Genomic DNA, 15,602 nt, shown 5'->3' with positions numbered 1-15,602 from the left:
TAGTACATACTTGAAAGAGTAAATATAAGAATAACTCACTTTGAAATGTGTTCTAAAGCTGCATGAATGATCCCAGACTGATTATTTAAGTGAACAAAATAGAAAGGTAATGTTAAAAATTAAAAACAATATCTTTATATAATGTTCTATTTGTGTATCATGCCCAGGTCTTTGCAAAATCCTAAACCTTAAATTAATCAATCAATCAATCAAATAATTTGTAAAGCGCACTACATTCCCGCAAGGGTTTCAAGGCGCTGAGGGTGGAGAGAAGGGGGTGCTATTCCTACTGGTCGAACAGCCAGGTTTTGAGTAGTCTCCTGAAGGTTAGAAGGTCTTCGGTTTGTCATAGGATGAGGGGGAGGGTGTTCCAGGTCTTGGCGGCGCGGAGGGAGAAGGATTTGCCTCTGGCTGTGGTTCTATGGATGCATGGGACGGTAGCCAGGGAGAGGTCTGCAGAGCGGAGTTTCCTGTTGGGTACGTAGAAGGAGAGTCAACTGTTAAGATAGGCTGGGCCGGTCTTGTGGAGTGCCTTGTGTGCGTGGATCAGGAGCTTGAAGGAGATTCTTTTGTCGACAGGGAGCCAGTGCAGGTTCCTCAGTTGGGGGGTGGTGTGGTCGTGGCGCTGGACGTCGTGGATCAGGCGTGCAGAGGCATTCTGGATTCTTTGCAGTCTGTTGATGAGCTTGGTCGGGGCTCCGGCGTAGAAGGCGTTTCCGTAGTCGGGTCTGCTGCTGACTAGGGCCTGGGTGACTGTTTTCCTTGTGTCTGTCGGGATCCATCTGTAGATCTTGCGGAGCATACGGATGGTGTTGAAGCAGGTGGAGGAGACAGCGTTGACTTGTTTGGTCATGGTGAGTTTCGAGTCGAGGATGACTCCCAGGTTGCGTGCGTGGTTGGTGGCTGCGGGGGGTGTCCCCAGCGATGCGGGCCACCAGGAGTCATCCCATGCTGAGGGGTTGGGCCCGAGGATGAGGATCTCCGTCTTGTCTGTGTTCAGCTTAAGGCGGCTATCCTCCATCCAGTCGGCGATGGCCTTCATTCCCTGGTGGAGGTTGGATTTGGCGGTGAGGGGGTCCTTGGTGAGGGAGAGGATCAGTTGTGTGTCGTCGGCATAGTAGATTATGTTGAGGTCGTGATGTTGGGTGATGCGTGCGAGAGGCGCCATGTAGACGTTGAACAGCGTCGGGCTGAGGGAGGATTCCTGCGGGACGCCGCAGATGATCTTGGAGGCTTCGGATCGGAACGGGGGAGGCGGACTCTCTGGGTTCTGCCGGAGAGGAAGGAGGATGTCCAGTCCAGGGCCTTGTCTCGGATCCCTGCATCGTGGAGTCATGTGCGTAGTGTGCGGTGGCAGACGATGTCGAAGGCGGCGGAGAGGTCCAGAAGGATGAGGGCCACCGTCTCGCCGTTGTCCAGTAGGATCCTGATGTTGTCTGTGGCGGCGATGAGGGCGGTCTCGGTGTTGTGGTTGCTGCGGAATCCTAACTGTGTGGGGTCCAGGATGCTGTTGTCTTCGAGGTAGCGGGTGAGCTGGATGTTGACTATCTTCTCGATGACCTTAGCTGGGAACGGAAGCAGGAAGATGGGCCGGAAGTTTTTCAGTTCGCTCGGGTCCGCCTTGGGTTTCTTCAGTAGGGCGTTGATCTCGGCGTGTTTCCAGCTTTCAGGGAAGGTCGCGGTCTCGAAGGAGAGGTTGATGATGTTGCGTAGGTGAGGTGCGATGGAGCTGCCGGCTTTGTTGAAGATGTGGTGTGGAAAAGGGTCAGACGGTGAGCCGGAGTGGATTGTGCCCACGGTCTTGATTGTGTCTTCGATGCTCATGTTGGCCCAGGTTGTCAGGGGGTCGTAGTCGGTGGAGTGTGGTGGTTCCGGCGTGTTGGGGCCTGTTAGGGTCATCCGGGGGTTGAAGCTATCGTGGATGTCGGTGATCTTGTAGTGGAAGAGGGTGTCGCACAGGGCTTGCGACGGCGAGATGTTGTTGGCGTTGGAGCTGGGGTTGGAGGGTTCCTTCGCGTTGTTGAAGAGCTCCTTGCTGTTGTGTGCATTGTTGTCGAGGCGGTCTTTGAAGGAGGTCCTTTTGGCGGTCCTGATGAGGTGGTGGCAGTTGCGGATGGCGTCTTTGTGGGCTGCGCAGCTGCCCGGCGACTTCTCGCTCTGCCATATGTTCTCCAACTTCTGGCAGGTGCGCTTTGACGCTAGGAGTTCCGGGGTGAACCAGTTGGCTCTCTTGCTAGTGTCTTTGAGGGTTTGTTTTTTCAGCAGGGCTAAGGTGTTGGCGCAGTCGTCCATCCATCGTCTGAGGGTGCACGCACCATCGTCGGGGTTGGAGGGGTTGGTCGGTGGGGTGAGTGCGAGGTTTGTCTGTAGTTGTACTTCGGTGATTTTGCCCCAGCAGCGACGGAGGATCTGTAGGGTGTGGTGATGTGCGACGGGTTTCCGGAAGGTGAAGTGGATGCAGTGGTGGTCGTTCCAGGTGGGTTTGGAGACGTGGCTGAAGGAGACGTGTGGGCTTGAGGAGAAGATGGCGTCGAGCGTGTGTCCGGCGATGTGGGTCAGCGACGTGACGAGCTGTTCCAGTCCGAGGTTGGCGAGGTTGTCTATCAGGGTGGAGGAGTTGTTGCTGTTGTCTGAACAACTGTATGGTATTTTTCTTTGGGAATGGTGGCAAAACTACCTCCAGGCCCTGCAGTGATGCTTGCTCCAGGATATTGTGCAACCCTTGTCATGGATGTATCCCCACTACAATCATGACTGCCTATCAAAATATGTCTATAACAACCCTAAGCCACACAATGACTGATACATTTATCACAATTGTTGTGTGTGTTAACCTTGTTTTTGTCTTTTTTCTGTAGGCAGTTGTGCTTGATTGCATGTCCATGTTCGTTTTGCTCTAAGGAGAGTGATACCCCCCTTTGAATATGGCCATGCCCCCCAGCGTGGGCGCCCCACAGTTTGAAGATCTTTGCTCTACGGTGTTGCCCATGCAGTAGAATTCCATACCCTAAATACCATTATCAAGTAATAAAGATTTTCAGTCAATTTTTGTTTTCTTTATGATATGGTAGATCTAACTCCTAAGTTTAATATATTCCACTATTCCAAACCTACTGTGTGGCCTAGCCCTGCAGGATCTTGTCGTAACAATTTTTTGCTAACAAATTAGCACACTGTTTAATTTGAGTAGGTGGTTGCCAGTAAAAGCTAAAGAGAAAGATGACAAAACATCACAAAGTACGCAAGTACATACCTGCAAGAGAGCGATGAAGGAAAAGGTGGTATCTGGTAGTGGATTAAAGAGGACTGAGGTAGATTCAAGGCTACGCAGTTTAGATTTTTCACGTGCCAACATTTAATAACATAAGCCGTAGGCTTCTGAGCAGAAGTTTGGGCACCGGCACTCATTATTTTACAAATAAAACACTGGGTTAGCTACACCAAAAATAGTAGGTAGCCACATCACTGATTCTTTAGTAGGGTGTCACAAGTGACTGACACAAATCTGTTAGGGGCATATTATCAAGAACGGCGTTAAAATTGGGCTTGATAATATGCCCTTGAGAATTCCAATAGAAGCCCATGTTCTGGTGTGAACCTGGGCTTCCATTGGAATTCTGCCTGATTATTGTTACATTACGAAGTGCCTGATTCTTGCATTACAAACTGCATAGCATTGCATTAGGACTGCCTTGGATCGTCTAGAATTGCTCATTAATACTGCAAGAACCTACAAGGGCTTGCTAGCCTATTAACCAGCAAGGTCAAATATTACAAATACGCATATGTTGGATTTTTATCATGTGGTCACATCGTATATCTTTTTATATAAATCATTGGATTGCTGAGAGCGTGGTTGCAAATACTTTACACATTTGCCTTGAAGATAAGCCTGACTGCTGGTGCCAAGCTACCGAGGGGGTGAGCAGGGGCTTCCTTTCCCTGACTTAGAAGCAAAGGTCCCTATTTGGCCTAAGGTACCTCAGCCAACAAGAGACTTCCAGTTCTAACAATACTTGTATGGTGAGTTGGTTTATTGTGAGCAAGCAAATGCATTGTTATAGAAGGTGTTCTGTTTCCTAGAAGGTTCTACACTCCTGTGTTTGAAGCCGAAGAAATCCTAACCATAGTGACTGTGACTGTAACATTTTTGTATATCTGGAAAGCTGCACACGCACACACTGCTTGATATCTTTAAAATACAAAACTTCTACTTGAAAAATGTTTATTTGCCTTACATTTATTCGTAAAGACAAAGGAAGACAATATGAGCTTGCAACGAATACATTTAACATATATTAATGAGTAGTTAATGTCCATTTTACGGCTACAGAAACCGACTAATTTTAATCTACTATGTTAATTAAAATCGATCCAAAGTCATCACTTTTATTGCAGAAATCTGTGTCAAAATGTACTATCATCACTGCAACGTCATCTGAAATTTTAGAATAGTGTCCACTTTTTGATGAGTTTGGTTGATTGACTCACCCCGCCCACTTATATCCATACAAGTAATAATTCTTCTGCGCACTTTAAATGAGACCACAAATGGCAGTGCTACTCCTACAAGGTAGCCGTGTATCGTATATTATTATTTTTAAACAATCATAAATTAAAATTAGCAGGGACAAATGCTTTTACGATGTCATAGTGCAAAGTTGAGTTTATCAGGTGAACGCATATTAATTTATATATAAAGAATTCATATGGTAGTCGTTCAAGCGTTCTCTTTACTACTTGTGAAACTGTCAGGGCGCATATTGTGAACCCAGCAGAACTCTGCACAGGCAGAGTGGCTGCATGTACCAGCCTTCCAGTCCTGATTCTTTACACACTGGATGCCGGGCCTCCCTGGTTGTGGCTCTCCACACTTGCAGCCGAAGCTGGTCATTCATGCTGTCCTTGTGCTCAGTCCCCCGCCTCATCTCCTTGTGCATGCCATTCACTAGAGTTCAACCATGCCAACATATCATCAGTATTTGTGTTTATTGGCGTGTTTACACGTCCCTCTCAGAATCGCAATCGAAAGGACCGAAGATATGATACTTGAGTCAAAAGAGAGATTTGGTGGTACCTGAGGTAGCCACAGGACAACATCTTTACCTCAGTGGTTTCACTAGTCATCATGGAGGAGGACGATAAAGTGTCCCTCAGAGGAGGTTTTTCTTTAGTTGGAGGCGCATCCATTGGGGATTATTTGACGGTGGCGAGCAGGTTATGACTTTTAGGCCAGATTTATCAAACTATCACACAGCGCAACGCAGCAAGACACCTTGCTGCGCTGCATGAAAGGGAGAGGGCAGGAATGCGCCATATTTAACATTATTTTGCACAGTCCTGTCCAATCCTTGCACTGGCAAACAATGTGCTGCCTTGTGCCAACACAGAAACCTTTGTGCCATGGTGCAAGCGTGCCTGCATTGTAGGCAGGATTGTTTTTTATGCATGAAGGGGCACCCAACAATCCTCAGAGGCAAAATCCTCTTTCTAAGCGTGCAGCATAATGTAGCACACTTACAAAGAGGTAATTGAGAAATAATATGTCTTGTTGAGTTTCCTCTATGAAGACGCAGCATTTTGACACATTCATAGGTTTATAAGTGTTGGCAAATCTGGGAATGCATCAAAGTCCCTGGTTGGATGCAGGGGAACACCCACACCTCACCCATGGAACGTCTTCCCAGGGCAGAGTAACGCAAGGCAGAAAATTGGGCTGCCTTGCGGTACTTTGCATTTTACAAGCAACGCAGGGACATGCAAGGTCACCTAACTTAGGGATTGCGCTGTCCTTGTGACACTCTGCGTGATGCAAGGGCAATGCAATCACTTGATAAATCTGGCCCTTCGTTTGAAACAGTTTGTGAGTGGAAAGAGCTGTATGTTGAAATGTGGAAGTGGTTCAGTGAAGGTCAGATAGAGAATGATAAGATAGAAAAGGTCTTTCTGAGGGAGTTGGAAGGAATAGAAAGTGAGTCCTAGGCACCATCAAACTGTTGGTGTAACCCAATTACGCTGGCACAATGCATTAATCTGGGTGTTGGTGTTGTCTAATAATCAAATTGAATACCAAGGGTGTCACCTAAAGGAAGACATATCCCTAAACGTGGTGGTTTTCCCATCTGTCCTCTCTATCTCACTGTCCAATTGTGGGTGCAGTGATAAGCAGCTGATGTGTTGTGGAAGGAATGACATCTGATTGGCAGCCACTTTAGGGTGGCCTGTGAGATGCCATTTCCATAGTAGACATTATGTTGGGGCTGCTATTAAACAAAAGGTGATCCCAGACAGAAATATCTTTACATGTCCTCATGTGCTGGAAGAAAACTACCTGAGCTTGTGGCCAGGAAATGGACCTCCACTCTGGAGGTTTATTTTCAGGACATGTGTTGCAATAGTTCTGTCATGCCACAACACTGCTTTTGCCTCCAAAGCATCTCTGGCCATGCATCCAAGAACCATTTCAGCAAACATAGCCACCAAAATGCCAGGCAAATCAAAACATGGCAAGTCATATGGCAGATGCAGTGTTTCTGCCCCACTGCATATATTTTGTGGGCAGTCAGCCAAAGCCTAAATGAGGCTCCAAGCATAGAGGTTGAGGGAAAATGACATATAGGAGAATGTTGTGGAATGAGAAATGACTTTGGCTAATATGCTATGCCTGTATTAGATTCTTTCAGAATCAGATCACGTTGGGACTATTAATGCCACATCATTAACAGGCAGTCTATAACAGGAGTCTGGATTGGCACATTAAGGGCAGAAAATTGGTGGCTGTAAAATCCCTCTCTCTCTTTTTGAGGCAGACATTATACCATGCAAAGTGAGAAAAGGTCAACTATAAGATCCTGTAATTGTGTCCTGGGAGACGGGTAGCTGCAGTGTGCCTGAAGCAACAAGTTAACAAGTTCATTTGGTCAGACGGATTAGAAGAAACAGGAAAGTGATATGTGGCAATTTTGAGATCAGAGTCGGGATCTGCGATGTTGATGCTACTTATTGGTTCTGAAAGATTAGTAGGGAGTGTGGGTGGTTATGCTGGGCAATGCTTGCAGTGGAGATTGTTGTGCATAATCTGAATTGCAGCAAATCGTATAGATTGTTTATTATTAAATAATAGGCAATCCTATTGCAATGTTCTCCTTAGGATCCTATGGAATAATTCTAGGAGCAGGATGGAATGGTGGTTATAAGGTATCAATAAACGTGTATGGCTTTTTGAGCATGGAATGATTAAAGAATATTAAATAGACGCAGGGAAATAAGACTTGTTTGAAGAATTATGTAAGGTGGTGTAAATGTTCCAATCATTTGAGACAAAGTGGACATAGGAAAGTGTTGATGGTTTGGACACAAAGGGAGATGGCAAGCTCTTGGCATAAACGTCATTTCACCAGCATCACCGGGGTAGTGGAAGTGATATCACACACCATTTGAGTTACCTTGAACTCACATGACTAATCTCTTCTCCTAGCCTTATCCGCTCAACAGCTGCTTATGGGGCACGATTAGCAAAGAGAAAATTGAAAAAAGTAAAAAAGGGCTCCTAGAGCCCTGATTGCTTTTTGTTCCTCCAACTACATTCATGAACTGTGATACCAGAGGCAGCAAGCACCCTTCCAGAAGTGCAAAGGGCAGGGAAGAAATTACGGGACAGTTGGAGGAGGTTGATGTGAGATAAGCAAATTGTGAACATAGTGTGGAGTGGGACTTTGAGAAGTGACTGGTAACACTTGAAATGCTTATCCTTGTTCCCATTACTTTGTTAAGCAGTTCAAGCAGCTGGGAATGACATTAGAGTGTTGGTTATTCAAGGTTAGTGCACAATTCACTTATTGACATCGGCAAACATGGCACATACTTATAATATCTCTGGCTAGAAGTGTCCCTTCTAAAAGTGCTTTTGTAAAACACTTATAGATCAAAAACACATATTTACACTTTCAACAGAATCAGTCATTCTTAAGCATCCTATTGGTTTCTATGCACTAAGTAAATTAAAAAATATATATTTTAGCGTTATGGCCAGCTGCTGAGGGCAATGCTGGTTCTTAAATGCCCATAACCTGAAGTATCAGCCTGAGAGGTAGGCAAGGGCCTAAAACGAGGGGGACAGATGTAGGTGTAAGCAGACAGACTATAATGGTGTCAGAACTTTCCACCTGCTAAGGGTTTAATGTTCTAAATAACAACCTGAGAAACAGAAAGTCAAACATCAGAATGGCAAAAGGCCTATACCAGGATTATTGCATTCAATGGTGCTTGCAACATTCCAATGTTATTATTCATGTTGTAGTGTGTATTCTTGGCTTGGATATTTGTTTTTGCTTTTTCTCTTTTAAAAAATTTACTTTGTTCATTTCATTTATTATTCACAGTGAATACACTTTTTTTTTACTTTTCCAGGGTCGTATCTTGCTTGTGGATCATGCCAATCTTCGGGAAAGCTGCAAAATGACACAAACTTAATTTGAATTGAATTATTTTATTTCATGAAACACTGTGCAGTACACAAGTGATTTAAAATGCTGTCCAAGTGCATCAGAAATCCTGTCAATGTACCTAGAAGGTAAAAGAAAAACATGGTTTAGTGACTCACAAAGTATATATTTTACACTCGTTTATAGTCAAGTCAAGTCAAATTCCACTTTATTCGATTAATTAAAATCATAAAAGCATTCTACAGTAAATATCAAAAGTTCATCTAAAACAGTATTAAACAATTGATAAGTTTAAAAAGCAGAATAAAAAGGCAATAATTGCATAAAATACATTAAAAGATGCACTCGAATGAGCAGTATAGATGGATCCAAGTTTCTAGTGTTCCTCCAATCTAAGCCTTACTCTCTTGCATCTCACAGATGCGGCTAAAAAACTAGCAGTGCAGTACATAATTAGTGGAGAGAGCAACATCTGTAAATATAACAATGCAGGCTTATACTGGATAAAACCCAGGTCCTTCAAAATAGATTTTAAATATCTAGTGCGAGGTTCATGATAGAAGGAACAAAAAAACAAAAAGTGGGCATTATCCTGTACAGAGAAACCATCACATTTGCATGGGGACGATTCCTCAAGCTTGCACCAGTCTTTCTCATCCCACAGCACCGTATAAGTTTGATTAAACCGAAATTTGGATAAAAGCCATCTATGAAAAGGGTTGGTTACCGTTATTAAATAAGGAGCCAGCACACAAGATGGAGATATCAGAACATGAGCCCTCACAGAGGGTTTACATAAATCGTGGGCTTCGCGCTCGGCCAAGCGAATTCTCAGAAAATTTGTTTTCACCCACGACATGTCAGCTCTACACAGGGCTTCAGGTCTACTAAATATTTCAGGGCGTCCCAAAAGCGCTGTCATAGTTTCAATGTAAGACAGCCACTGAATATCCCTCCTGTGATCAAGTTGGAGACAATCTTTGATGATCCGATGATTAAGGCTAAGGTTTGGGTTAAGCCAAAGCTTTATCCACATCAATAGTGGAGCTAGATTTATTATGTCTAGGATGTAACCCATTCCCAACTCTAGGTGTACTGAGTAGGTAGCCGTTGACTGGGGTAAACCCAGCAGTGAGCGAAAAAATTTATTTTCCTCAGTCTGGATGTCTTTAGAATTAACGTAACCCCAGACAGCTGCACCATATCTAGCAATTGCAATTGTCTTGGCTTTATAAACAGCCATAATAGCCTCCATAGGTTTCCCCCCCAAACTCTTAGCAAAACCCAGAATTGCAGCATATGAACTTCTTACCGCATTCATTTTAGATGTTAGCTGCGGTGTCCAGGTTCCCCTCTGGTCAAAAATCACACCCAAGTAGGTTAAGACTTTGACACTAGTAATCACCTCTCCGACACAAAAGAAAGTTTTTTCTTTACGCATACCACATCCTACTGACATGGTATGTGATTTGCTTTTGTTGATCACCAGGTCGAGACTAGTCATAAAATTGCTAAAGGCGTCAAGTAGCTTTTGTAAGGCAACTGGGGTCCTAGCTATAAGTACCGCGTCATCGGCATAGAGGAGCACCGGAATTGGTGCACCCCCCATGCTCGGGAAATCCTTTGTGGCAGACGTTAGGTAGCCCTCCAACGAGTTCACGTAAAGCGTGAACAACATTGGCGCCAGGATGCATCCCTGGCGGACCCCTCTAGTGGATCTAAAACTCTCGGTACACTTTCCGTCGGTGGTCATTCTAATACGGGCCCTCAGATCTTTGTGGAGCTCCGCCAGAAAGTGAACCAAGGAACTGTCGAGGCCCATCTCCAGCAACATTGCCCACAACTTAGATCTATTAACAAGATCAAAGGCTGTGGACAGGTCCATAAAACCAAGGAATAAGCTGCCCCCTTTTGCTTTGGTATATTTGGAGAGTATGAGGTGGAGGTTGAGGCATTGGTCCTCAGTACTCCTCCCTGACCTAAAGCCAAATTGTGCCTCGGACAAGATGTTATTCCCCTTAGCCCACGCAGAAATCCTCGCCAGGACAACCTTGCCTAAAATTTTTACCGAGGAGTCCAGAAGCGATATTGGTCTATAGCATTTTGGATCTCCTCTCTGCCCTTTTTTGAAAATTGGGACGATTGTAGCTAGAGACCAGGACTGAGGGAAACCCACTATTGCGGCGGCATTAAAAACTCTGGTTAAAATGTTTGCCCAAAACAGTGGATTTGCCCTAAACATGTCCGCTGGCACTCCATCAGGGCCCGGGGCCTTGCGCCCTGCTGTCTCCTCTATGGCTCTAAATACCTCACTGGTTTCAAAACTCACAGGCTCCATGGTGCTCTCATTTACGGGGATTATAAAAGGGTCCGGCTCCCTGTGACTGTCATAAATTTTTTCGAAATGGCATAGCCAATCGTCCTCTGAGATATTTAATTCCTGTGCTGAGTTTTGAGCGCCTGTAAGTAATGGGGAATTTATTATTGTCCAAAACTCAGCGCTATTTTTTAGAGTGGCTTTATCCCTTAAGTCCTCCCAAGCTTTGCTTTTTAATTCATTTTTACGCAGAGTAGTGGCCGTGTTATAATCCTTTCTTAATCGCGCCACAAGCTCCTTATCCCTTGGGCGAGTGTTAAGGGCTTTTTTAAGGCGGTTATGAGCTTTACTGCAATTTTTATCAAACCAGCCTTTAGCCGGCTGTTGTTTAGCCCCCTGCCCTTTGGCTAAGAGACTGCTAGACACAAACCGGCAAATATCTACAAAGGAAGATATGATATCATTGTGCCCAGCTGATGGAGTGGCACACACAATTAACTCTTCCGCGACTGAGTTGGATAAAGTTGTAAAAAAAAATTCCGGTACAACCGTCTCCCATTTAAGTCTTCTCCCCTGATCCTTTTCCTTTACGGGCAATATAGTCCGATGGAGAACGACAGATTTTGACAAGAAGGCACTATTTGTTAACACCAATCCAACAGGATTATGATCACTCATGGGCATAGCAATTGCATTATATGAAATTACATGATTAAGAAAATATCTCGAAACAAAAATAAAATCAATTATCGAGTCGCTAGCCCTTCCCGTGTAGGTGGCAACCCGTGTACTATTATCATAAAATTCAGGTTCAAATAGCTCATTTTCCTGCAGTACATGTTCAAGTGCTCGACCCTTCTGTGTGTGTTCTAAATGAGGGGGTGACACGCTGTCTGGCCCCTCCGATTCCGCCATAACACATTTTGAACACAAATGAACATTAAAATCACCCATTAAAATGAATCGATACAGAGTGGAATGCTTGTCTCCGTAGAGAATTAAAAAATCAGATAACCAATTAAAATGCAAGGATTCAGGATTGCTGTTAGGAGCACTATAACAGTTAATCAACAGTAGTTTACCACCATCCTCTAAAGTTAACTCCAGAATAATAAAGTTATTGGAAGCACAGTCTATCATGATCAATTTGCCTTTTAAATTCACCGAAACCAGCATCATGAGACCTCCTTTGTTCCGTCCGGCAGGGGAAGGCAAAGCAGGGACAAAGAAGGATGTGAAACCATCTATCCAGTAGTCACTCTCCAAGTCCCAAGTCTCTTGCAAGGCGATAACATCATAACGCCTTACAAAGTTTTCCCAATTGGGGTCTCCCTTCTTAGCCCGCAACCCAGCAATGTTCCAAGATAACAGCCTAACCGTGTCCCCGTTGTCACTAATAATCTCTGGTGAACTGTTCTTAACCGCCTCAGAAGAAGGTACATGGACCACTGGTGTTGGGGCCGCTACGGCGGCGTCCTCTGTACCCTCTCCCTCACCCCGTCAATCACAGAGGTCGAGGCCTGAAAGCACATTAAACCTGTTATATGTTGTAATGGGGGGACCAAATGTACTAGAGTTATCACGGCCCTGCAACGAACTTTCATGAGCCCGTCTGGGCCCCACCGGGGTAAATGGATTTGATCTTGGTCTGGGCAAGGAGGGAAAATTGGCCTGGTTGTAGAAATTCCCAAGAGAACGAACTCGGATACTGTTACTGTCCTCCAACAGGGATGCTGCCCGTAGGAGGACTGTGGCCACATGTTGTGGGTATTTAAAGTTCACAACCACGCAATCCCCTCTACATGATTTCCTTGATGGGCCAATCCAATTCACTCTCCTCGTCGTAATAATATCTCCAGCATGTTTGGAAGGGAAACCACATTTAGCACCTAACCAGGCCACCACTTTGTTTTTGAGAGAATCATGCGCTTCCTCTTGCGGCTCAGTATTACCTGAGCAAAACAACGGAACATTTGCAAGTACGATGACATAAGGGGCGCAATCCGGGGGCAAATTAATAGTATTGACGCGTCTACTTTGTGCAACATTAGTGTTATATAAGGGGCCAGGTCTCTGCAATCCCCTATCCTGATCAGCATCCAAATCTGTTGGTGGGGGGCAGATGGCTGGGGGAACAGTAGGGTTGTTAACCGGGCAGCTAACCGGAGGGATCGAAGAAGGAGGGTTGGGGGCTTTTGTAGCACTATCTCCCGTCACTTCAGGACTTGCTAAACTAATTTGAGGGGGTAAGGGATTCACCTGAGAAAGTTTAACCAGCTGTTGGTCCAATAGACTTCCTAGTCTTTTAAGCTCCGCATTTGCGGTGTCCAATTTGACTGTAAGACAGTCAATGGAAGCCTTAAGTTTTAGGTCAACAGCCGCCTCAATACGTTTAATTAGTAAATCAAACTGCTCTGGGCTCAGTGTAATACTGGGTTCCTTTATAATCTCTGCATTTGGTTTGGATTTAGGGGAGATGTAACTATCCGGCCGGTGATTTTCCCCTCTTCTCCTGTGGACGGTCTTACCCCCCCTCTTGCTTTGCTGCCTTCTGCATGATCTAAAGGGTCTTTTTCCCCTGATTTCTTCCAATATTTCTGCCTCTTCCTCAGAGTCCGGGCATAACGTATCATTCATTGTAGAGACCATTAATACAGTATCAGGCTCCTGGTGGATGGAAGCTACTGTATTACTTATTGGCTCAGTAGCGTTATGTTCATCTAGCATACAGTCCAAGTTTCTTTCGCCATCTTGGAAATCCTCCAATGTAGCAGCTCTAGCTGGGGAGGGGACGTAATCTAGAGCGTCTGCTTTACCCAACGAAGCCCTTCTATCCTCGTTGATTTTGGTCACCCTCTTCACAAGAAAATTATTCATGGAACCAGCCCCCGTGACCACCTTGGTTTTCTTAGGGCCAGACATGATAGAATATGGGCCGAAATTGAAAATCGGCTATAGCTAAATCCGGATTACAGCCAATGTACACTAACGCTGAACAACTCCACAGCAACACTCATGGAGCAAGAATGTGAATGTTGAAGACAACAGCAGTACCTGATGTGGGGCAGGAGTCCTGGAATCCGATGTCAGAGGGATGGCCCAGCCCTGCCTCCTCCTGCCCCGGACGGCCACAGACGGCCCGCCCTTTGCCCGGGCTTAGCCTGGCGCCGCCCGCGCGCGTCCCGCGTCCGGGAAGCTGCTGCCAGTTATATCTGGTGTTTTGGGGGCGTGGCCTCGTGGCGCTGCTGTCTCTCGCGCTGCTGCTGCCTTCCCCCGGCTCAATGCCACAAAGTCCTGGGCTCTGGTAAGTTGCTGGTCCTTCACGCTGCGTCTCCCGCGAAGCGGGAGGCGCGAGGTCAATTTAAATGTACCGCTGGTTTGGGGGCGTGGCCTCGTGGCGCTGCTGTCTCTCGCGCTGCTGCTGCCTTCCCCCGGCTCAATGCCACAAAGTCCTGGGCTCTGGTAAGTTGCTGGTCCTTCACGCTGCGTCTCCCGCGAAGCGGGAGGCGCGAGGTCAATTTAAATGTACCGCTGGTTTGGGGGCGTGGCCTCGTGGCGCTGCTGTCTCTCGCGCTGCTGCTGCCTTCCCCCGGCTCAATGCCACAAAGTCCTGGGCTCTGGTAAGTTGCTGGCCCTTCACGCTGCGTCTCCCCGTTTATAGATGGTCGGATTATCTTTTCTGAAATACAAATGAAAGGCTCCTAGTTCTGTGTGTTTAGGATATGAGAGTGTATATACGCAAGTGTTGTTAGTAGTTTCCTAATTGCATATCCCATTCCTCGTTCAGTTACTTGATGAGGAGAGGCCTGTCTTTCCTCCATCAGCACCCCATCCCCAAGCTCTCTTGTGGATATAATCGCTTGAAAAGGAGTTTATCCACCATCCCTTGACGTGTCATGCGTGGTCCTTGAGAAGGGAGTGGCTCAGCTGGCGCTTCCTGTTCAGTCCACGGGCAGGCTCCCCAAGCTCTGGCAGCGCCTTGGTTTTCGTTCTCTTTTACCTTTAAAAACTCATAACTAGAAGTCCTGTACCGCATTCAAACATGGGTCAGGAGGAGGCCTGTCTTGAGCTTGTTTCCACATTTAGAATGGTGACTGTTTTCAGCTGGCAGCTTGGCCCCAACAGCAGTCCCTCACAACAATGTATTATGTGGCAGCACTGCATGGGTCTGCTTGTTGGGGAATGTTGGATGCAGCTGGAGATGTCACGCTTAGATATTTTTTTTATTCTCTTTTCTACCAAAAGGGGTATGAATCACATGACATTGTTGGTTGTACTATAAGCAGGGGTTTCTGTACATTTGGTAATAACTGATATCACATTTCTTGGTACATTCTGTCTATAACAGTTGACATGTAGAGGCTTGTGGGACAACAGTCTATTATACATATTATTAACAATACCAGGAGATTAGGGCATCACATGCATCACATTCATCCACCCTCATTTTTATCAGAACGTTAATACCTATAATGTCGTACCTTCAGCTGTTGCTATCGGGCCGTACATGGGTATCCTCTACCTCAAACCTTCTCCCATTTTCTAAGGCACCCCCTGCTCTCATATCCTGATCTCTCCGCCACCATGCACCAATCCAAGTCTCTTTTCCAGTCGCCGCGGCCCCCCACTTTTGTGCAATATTGCGTTTAGCTACCATCATACCCAGCGTTACCCACATTTGGTCTGCTCATGTCAAGTTTGTGCCATCCCAAATATTGGGTAGACATAGTTTGGCCAATGGTCCTATAAAAGTGCCAGTGACCTCGCTGATGCATGTTAACACCCTGTTCCAATATTTTTGGCCATATGGGCATTCCCACAAAATGTAAAAAATGTTTCCT

General features: G+C 45.7%; 1 protein-coding gene across 1 annotated transcript in view; it reads right to left on the bottom strand.

Annotated features, from left to right (window-relative positions):
• Positions 1–8,472: 8,472 nt before the first annotated feature.
• Positions 8,473–15,602, bottom strand: part of CD36 (CD36 molecule (CD36 blood group)) — a 468,975-nt gene continuing 461,845 nt past the window's right edge. The window contains exon 13 of the mRNA XM_085652881.1: positions 8,473–8,565. Coding sequence (XP_085509007.1) covers positions 8,557–8,565 — 9 coding nt within the window. The 3' untranslated portion in view covers positions 8,473–8,556. The remainder of the gene's footprint in view (positions 8,566–15,602) is intronic.

Source organism: Triturus cristatus, chromosome 4_1 (assembly GCF_964204655.1).
Source record: "Triturus cristatus chromosome 4_1, aTriCri1.1, whole genome shotgun sequence".
In the NCBI taxonomy this organism is placed as follows: domain Eukaryota; kingdom Metazoa; phylum Chordata; class Amphibia; order Caudata; family Salamandridae; genus Triturus; species Triturus cristatus.
The sequence above is the reverse complement of the archived record's forward strand: the minus strand, read 5'-3'. Positions and strand labels throughout refer to the sequence as shown.